Source organism: Lampris incognitus, chromosome 17 (assembly GCF_029633865.1).
Source record: "Lampris incognitus isolate fLamInc1 chromosome 17, fLamInc1.hap2, whole genome shotgun sequence".
NCBI classification, from domain to species: Eukaryota; Metazoa; Chordata; class Actinopteri; order Lampriformes; family Lampridae; genus Lampris; species Lampris incognitus.
This window is the reverse complement of record NC_079227.1, coordinates 10953404-10960766: the sequence shown is the minus strand read 5'-3', so window position 1 is coordinate 10960766 and position 7363 is coordinate 10953404. Positions and strand designations below refer to the sequence as shown.

Below are 7363 nucleotides of genomic sequence, written 5' to 3'. Positions count from 1 at the left end.
TGGCGTTGAAACCCCCCATGGTGCGGGGGGAACGGGAATTCCACACTTTCGAGAAAATTAGTCAAAACGATCTTGATATTTCTGAAATACTTTCTCTCTTTCTTCTTTTTTTGCACAGGACGCACGACATCCTTGAAAGACATTTAAAAGCACCAAGTTTTTAATAAACGTCGCACAAAATTACAGGACGACCCACAACACAACAGCCCGCGTCCGTGATGAAGAGCGGCGTCTTTAACGACTGCGTAATGCGTGCGCGTCGCAAAACCAACGCACTAACATCCTATTGGTGGATTCTGCAGTGAGGCGGGACTCGCGGGTTTCACACGGTTTGATTGGACAGCTGTGTGACGTCACACGGAAGTAATTTGCTGCCGAGTTGAGCTACCAAAGACACAAACATGGAACAAAATAACGGTAAGTAAACCGCATTTATCTAATCTATCCAAGCTCATGACGCTTAAAACGTTCCATGACGCACGATGAAGTGAGCCTGAGTTATGTGTACTAATATATTAATAATATGTAATACATACTGTATGAAATTTCCACCTGTGTCATAATCATGTGCCAAACAGCTAGCTGGCTAACATAAGGGCAGTTCATCACATCGGTATAAACCTTAAAATATTAAACTGACATTGAGCAGCACTTCAATACTTTAAATCCGCATAACACGTCCAAATGTACGAATTATATATCAAGATGCTTAAACATCAACCAGATGAAACCAGTCTGAACCCGGTGGGTTCAATGGATAAAATGTGACTTGTCCCTGACCTGGGTTTCAAGTACCTATTTCAATTTTTTTGTATTTGTATCTATTTTTACATCAATGTGTCATCGTTGTAATGTTTTACTTTCATGACCTAATATGCTCTTGAAAATGCTTTACATTTTCGTGTTTTTGACTGACCCTAGTATTTCCTGTTCTGCAGATTTTCACTGTAGCCCTGCATGGATAGACCTGCTTTTACTTCCTCAATCAAATAAAATTCAGTTATATCAAATTTGGTATACCTGACATAATTATGTGCTATAATATGATTGGCCGAGTAAATACAAACAGGCCTACCTATGCAGGTTTTACAAAGAAAATCTGCAGCACAAGGGGTCCCTGAGGACTGGGTTGGGAAATACTGTTAAGCATTTTTATTGTATCTTGTAGCACTATCCTAATGAACTTTGTCAATATTGTATTATTAGTCAAGGCGTTGTATTTGCTTCAATGACTGAGAACAGTCTGATGTATCAGCTGTGTCATGTCATCAGTAGTTATTGTCCATACCAACAGTGGTGCTTATTGAGACGTTGTAAACGGCCTCTTGCATTGCCATGTCACTCGTATTACCAACGTAGATTCAATCTTTGACTGTTTTTTAGATGAAGGAAACCTAGCCCAGGTCCAGCGTGTGGTGTTGGTGCTGTCAGGGAAAGGAGGGGTTGGCAAGAGCACCCTCACCACAGAGCTAGCACTGGCTCTGCGGCACACAGGCAAGAAGGTGAGGCCCTAGATTGGAAGTGTGTGTGTGTGTGTGTTGTGTGTGTGAGGCACTAGATTAGAACTGTGTGTGTGTGTGTGTGTGTTTCTGTATATATGTATAAAATAGAGGGAGAGAGAGATTATCATGACCTCTTAAATAGTCTGTCAACCTACAGATATCTACTTATCGTTGATACAAAGAGCATCAGTTTTTACAGTTGAACAGTCCCCATAACTTCCTGGCATTATCCTCATATGATCTCATTCACTTTCACTATCTTTCCTCACCCACTTTGACAAAATCTTCCTAAGGTCACAAGAACGTTGACCTTTGACCTTCCCATTATTCCTTGCTTAGTCATTTCCATGATCGAGGAATCAAAACTTAGAGCTTATTCTCCTTTTCCAGCTATTGGGCGTCACTCTGGTTGTGAGCAACGGTGGAATGCTAAAAATATATGTGTGTTTGCCATTGTCCGATGTGTGTAAAACACATGTAACACCTGCATATCTCATATGTCAGGTTGGCATCCTGGATGTGGACCTGTGTGGACCTAGTATCCCCCGTATGCTGTGCGTGGGCCGGCCTGAGGTGCACCAGTGTGATGCCGGCTGGGTGCCAGTCTACACGGACCCTGAGAAGAGCCTGTCCCTCATGTCCATCGGATTCCTGCTGGAGGACCCAGATGAGGCGGTGATCTGGAGGGGACCCAAGAAGAATGGTATGTATAACCTGACCCTGAGGTTTGAATGGCCGCATCTACCCCCCCCCCCCCCAAATGCATCAATTACAGAGAATTAATATTCAAACTTTCCAGAAGAATGATATTGCCAATATGGCTGAGTGGTTCTGATTTAAAGTAAGCGACTCACTGCATCCCCACTTCCCAGATTTCTGAGTTTTAAAGAAAAAGTTGTTGGGCTGGCTGAGTGGTTTTGTCTGTTTGTCTTATTCTCATTGAGCTATGCAGCAATCACGGCCCTGCTTCACATTCATTTATATCTCTGTTCTATGTGGAGGATGACTGTTTATCATATGCATAATGAATTGCCACTCTGAGGAGTTGAACCGTCAACCTCCTGGTTACAATTTCCCTCCTCTAAGTAAACCTTAGGCTACCGCTGTGTGACAATAATGGCTCCATGGTAGATCCTGAGCTGGGTGGGGTGGGGACGTGTAAGATAGTTTTTTAACTCTATTTCTCTCTCACTTGACTCACCCCGACCTCCTCGCCATCCCCCGGCTGGTGTCCCCTCCCTCAGCACTGATCGGCCAATTTGTGTCGGACGTGGCGTGGGGAGAGCTGGATGTGCTGCTGGTGGACACACCCCCCGGGACGTCCGACGAGCACCTGGCCGTGCTGGAGAACCTGAAGAAGCACCGCGTGGACGGAGCCGTGCTGGTCACCACACCCCAGGTATGGAATTGTACTGGGAAAACTGGGAGAAGGATGGACGAGAGAGCAAGAGAAAGAAAGGAAAAAACAGTGGGAAAGAGACAAAATCAAGAAAAACCTGAATTAAATGTGGGCTACAGAATGTGTTTATCATTCAGCCCTGTGTTAAATGTTACGTCTTGTGTGTCAGGCAGCCCTGTGCATGTGACTCACAGACATAATCACAGTAAATATGAAGCCTGGTCAGGATAGAGGCCAAGTGCTTGTGTGTATGTAGGTATATATGTACAGATTGTACATATATACCTACATATGTATACACTGTATGTTTGTTTGTGGCCTTACGGGTTGTGTCGAGGACAGGATCAGACCTGGCTGTGTTGGAGTTCTTCCCGAAAAAAAAAACAAAAAACACCTTCCTCTTGTTGAGTCTGTGCCAAGGTGCTGCAAGGCTGTTATGATGCTGGTACACAGGTTTTTAAATGTATTCTTTATTTAATCCCCCCCAATTGTACTTGGCCAATTACCCCACTATTCCGAGCCGTCCCGAGTGCTGCTCCACCCCCTCTGCCAATCCGGGGAGGGCTGCAGACTACCACATGCCTTCTCTGACACATGTGGAGTCACCAGCCGCTTCTTTTCACCTGACAGTGAGGAGTTTCGCCAGGGGGATGTAGCGTGTGGGAGGATCACGCTATTCCCCCCCAGGTCCCCCGCCCCACCCGAACAGGCGCCCATCCCGACCGACCAGAGGAGGCGCTAGTGCAGCGACCAGAACAAATACCCACATCCGGCTTCCCACCCGCAGACACGGCCAATTGTGTCTGTAGGGACGCCCGACCGTAACACGGGGATTCAAACCAGCGATCCCTGTGTTGGTAGGCAACGGAACAGACCGCCACGCTACCCAGACGCCCCCTGGCACACACATTGTTATTGGGGCTCCCTGTACTCTTTCAGTTTGAGAAGCCTGGCATGCCGCCTTGCCGTCGAGCGTGACTGCTTTGAAAGCGAACAAACAAAGAGATGCGGGTGATGTGCGTCTGCACAGATACAAATACTGCAGTTCCAGTACTGCTGACTCTGTGATGGACTGGTGGGCTGTCCAGGGTGTCTCCCCGCCTGCCGCCCAATGACTGCTGGGATAGGCTCCAGCATCCCCATGACCCCGATTGGGATAAGTGGCTTGGATAATGGATGGATGGACAGTACTGTTGACCTGTTCCTTCTGGAAGGGATCAAACTCATATCATATACATGGAAGGATTTCTTCTCACAAGGAAGCGAGTACAATTCACAAAAGAAAGTAAATGAAGGTGCAATTAGAATTTTTTTTTATCAGAAACCCAAACTTTAAATGAAATCGAGTTTTCTTGACAGCTGAGCTGGTTTATGTGAATGTGTCCAGACAGGACGCTTAACGTAAAGACAGACCTAAACACCGCATCAAGTTTATTTGTCATGAAAAGTAGTTTATACTCAATGTCAGCATGAAATGCTTGTTTTGCTGGCTCAGCACACAAGTGCAAAATAAAGTACTTGTCAAAATACTTCAAAGTGCGAGAACAGGAAGTGCAGACTTTAATGCACTTTGTTGGACAGCGTGCTACACGAGACAATGTCCAACATTATCCACGTGAAAGGATCTACCTACCGTAAGAGATTTGAAACCCGATATTCGGGGAGTTTAGTAGGGACGGGGGAATGACGGGTGTCTGCAGAGAAGCATGACACCGGGTGACGTGAGGGTGTCTCTCTCTGCAGGCCGTCTCTACGGGGGATGTGAGGAGGGAGATCACGTTCTGCAAGAAGACGGGAGTAAAGATCTTGGGAATCATCGAGAACATGAGCGGTTTTGTGTGTCCGCACTGCTCGGTGAGTCCACAGACACACAGACACACACACACACACACGGTACCTACTGTCACTTTCTTATCTCTGTCACATATACACACACGTCCTGCTTGTGTGTTCTTTAGACTGTAAAGTTGTGTGATGTGAACTGCTACATGAGTTTGTCAGCAGCCTTGATAACTGTCATTCTCTTTACTCCGTAGTTGGTCCTGTTACATAAACCTACATATACAAAGTGTACTTCTCTATGGGGCTGTTTTAATGTAGGTGGTTGTTACCTTGGTATTCTGGTTTGTAGTTCTGCTACACCGATGATCCTTACGACAGCTCACTGGCAGCTGGCTTCCTGTCAGTTTTGTTCTTTTCTGGGGGAAAAAAGGCTTTGGGTGCTTGTGTTAAAGTACGGCACTGGATTATTGATAACTTGTTCACAAATTCTGTTTATGAAATATAAACATTCTGACAGATAAATATGATCGTTAAGCAGCTTGAATCCAACTTTTGGACCGATTCCTCACACATTCTCTCAGATCTTCATGTGTTTTTCTCAATGCTGTTTTTGATGCATGGATTTTTCTTTCTTCATCAGGAATGCAGCAACATATTCTCTAAGGGGGGCGGTGAGGAGCTTGCCAAACTGACAGAATCCGTGTTTCTGGGTGAGAGCAATGTATTTGATGGTGAATTTTAATCCCGTAAAATTGAATCAGTTCATCTGGACACAACGTTTACTGACAGATGTTTCATCATCATCTAAGTGACCTCTTCAGTCTCAACTGACTGCAGGTATCCCCCCCCCCCACCTATAAACAATACAGTATCATAACGACAGCAACCAACCATCAGTTTTATATGCAATTTGACATGACCACTAACTAGAGTTTCAATGGCCATGTGTACTATTCACAGAGGATTTGGGAGTGTTTGCAATCACAGCATTGTAAGATGGTGACAGATGTACTCTTAACCCCCCCCCCCCCCTCGGTTCAGGGATGGTTGTCCCCTCTTCACATAGATGGCCTCTTTGACTCCCCGTTTAAACCAGCATTCCTCCCTATCAAGGATGTGCACATCTTCATCCCTCATCTACAGACCAGATGGGTGTAAACTGTGGAGTCCTGGCCTGACGTGTTAGCTCTCCTGTGTTGTGTCATCCTCTTGGCCAGCGTCTGTTTAGTTTCCCCGATGTACAAGTCACGGCAATCCTCCCGGCACTTAACAGCATACGCTATATTGCTCTGTTTGTGACAGGGGACCGATCCTTGGGCTGGACCAATTTGTGGCGCAGCATCTTTTGGGGTTTGAAAGCAACTGAGATGCAGTGTTTGGAAAATATGCGTCTCAACTGTTCCGACACTCCTGCCACATACGGAATCACCACTGGTTTACACTTAGACAGCTGTTGTCCTTCTCCTCTCTGATCAGCTGGTGCACTGTTTGGGCATCTTCCTGGCTTTGACAAAATGCCCAGTTAGGATAACCACACTTAACCAAGGCCCGTTTGGGCGTCCGGGTGGCATGGCGGTCTATTCTGTTGCCTACCAACATGGGGATCGCTGGTTCGAATCCCCGTGTTACCTCTGGCTTGGTCAGGCGTCCATACAGACACGATTGGCCGTGTCTGCGGGTGGGAAGCCGGATGTGGGTATGTGTCCTGGTCACTGCACTAGCACCTCCTCTGGTTGGTCGGGGCACCTGTTCGGGGGGGAGGGGGAACGGGGGAATAGCGTGATCCTCCCACGTGCTACGTCCCTCTGGCGAAACTCCTCACTGTCGGGTGAAAAGAAGCAGCTGAAGACTCCACATGTATTGGAGGAGACATGTGGTAGTCTGCAGCCCTTCCCGGATCGGCAGAGGGGGTGGAGCAGCGACCGGGACGGCTCGGAAGAGTGGGGTAATTGGCCAGGTACAATTGGGGAGAAAAAAAACCCCAAACAAACCAGGGCCTGTTTAATGTGGGATTTCTGCCCTTCCCCGGCCGCTGTGTTGGTGGGGACGTTGTCAGCTCGATGGTACAGTGTCCTGAGGACTCCTAGTTTATGCTCCAGTGGATGATGAGAGTCAAACCTGTGATTACAACTATTACCCAGTCCTCTGTGAATGGTACACATGGCCGTTGTAACTCTAGGTAATGCTCACGGCAATTTGCATATGAAACCAATCATTGGTTCAGTCGTTACGCCACTGTAGTGTTTTTAAGGGTAGGGATACCTGCAGTCAGTTGAGACTGAAGAGGTCACTTATGCCCCTTTTCCACTACATGGTACCGGCCCAACTCGACTCGCAGGGTCGTTTCCCAGTACCGTAACAGTACCCCCCCCCCTCAGTGTAGCTGGTTTACATTGATTTTGGTACCCGCACCAGTTTTTTTGGAACCTCGACAAAGGTGGTACCAGAAAAGTAGTAAGTTACCAAAATGCCAGTACTTTCCAGTAATGGAAAACGAAAAAGTCGAGTCGGGTTGAGCCGGTACCATGTAGTGGAAAAGGGGCCTTAGATGAGTGATGAAACGTTTCTTCCAATAAACGTGTGCAGATGAACTGATTCAACTTTATGGGATTTCCTTACGTGGATTATTGAATCAATGTGAATTGTAATGTTCCTTTACAGCCACACAGTGGCGTCACAC

At 46.7% G+C, this 7363-nt stretch overlaps 1 protein-coding gene across 1 annotated transcript in view; it reads left to right on the top strand.

Moving 5' to 3' along the window:
* Nucleotides 1-359: 359 nt before the first annotated feature.
* nubp2 (nucleotide binding protein 2 (MinD homolog, E. coli)) overlaps nucleotides 360-7363 on the top strand; it is a 10810-nt gene continuing 3806 nt past the window's right edge. Inside the window, exons 1-6 of the mRNA XM_056297728.1 lie at nucleotides 360-417; nucleotides 1384-1502; nucleotides 2007-2205; nucleotides 2747-2901; nucleotides 4645-4755; nucleotides 5324-5393. Coding sequence (XP_056153703.1) covers nucleotides 402-417; nucleotides 1384-1502; nucleotides 2007-2205; nucleotides 2747-2901; nucleotides 4645-4755; nucleotides 5324-5393 — 670 coding nt within the window. The 5' untranslated portion in view covers nucleotides 360-401. The remainder of the gene's footprint in view (nucleotides 418-1383; nucleotides 1503-2006; nucleotides 2206-2746; nucleotides 2902-4644; nucleotides 4756-5323; nucleotides 5394-7363) is intronic.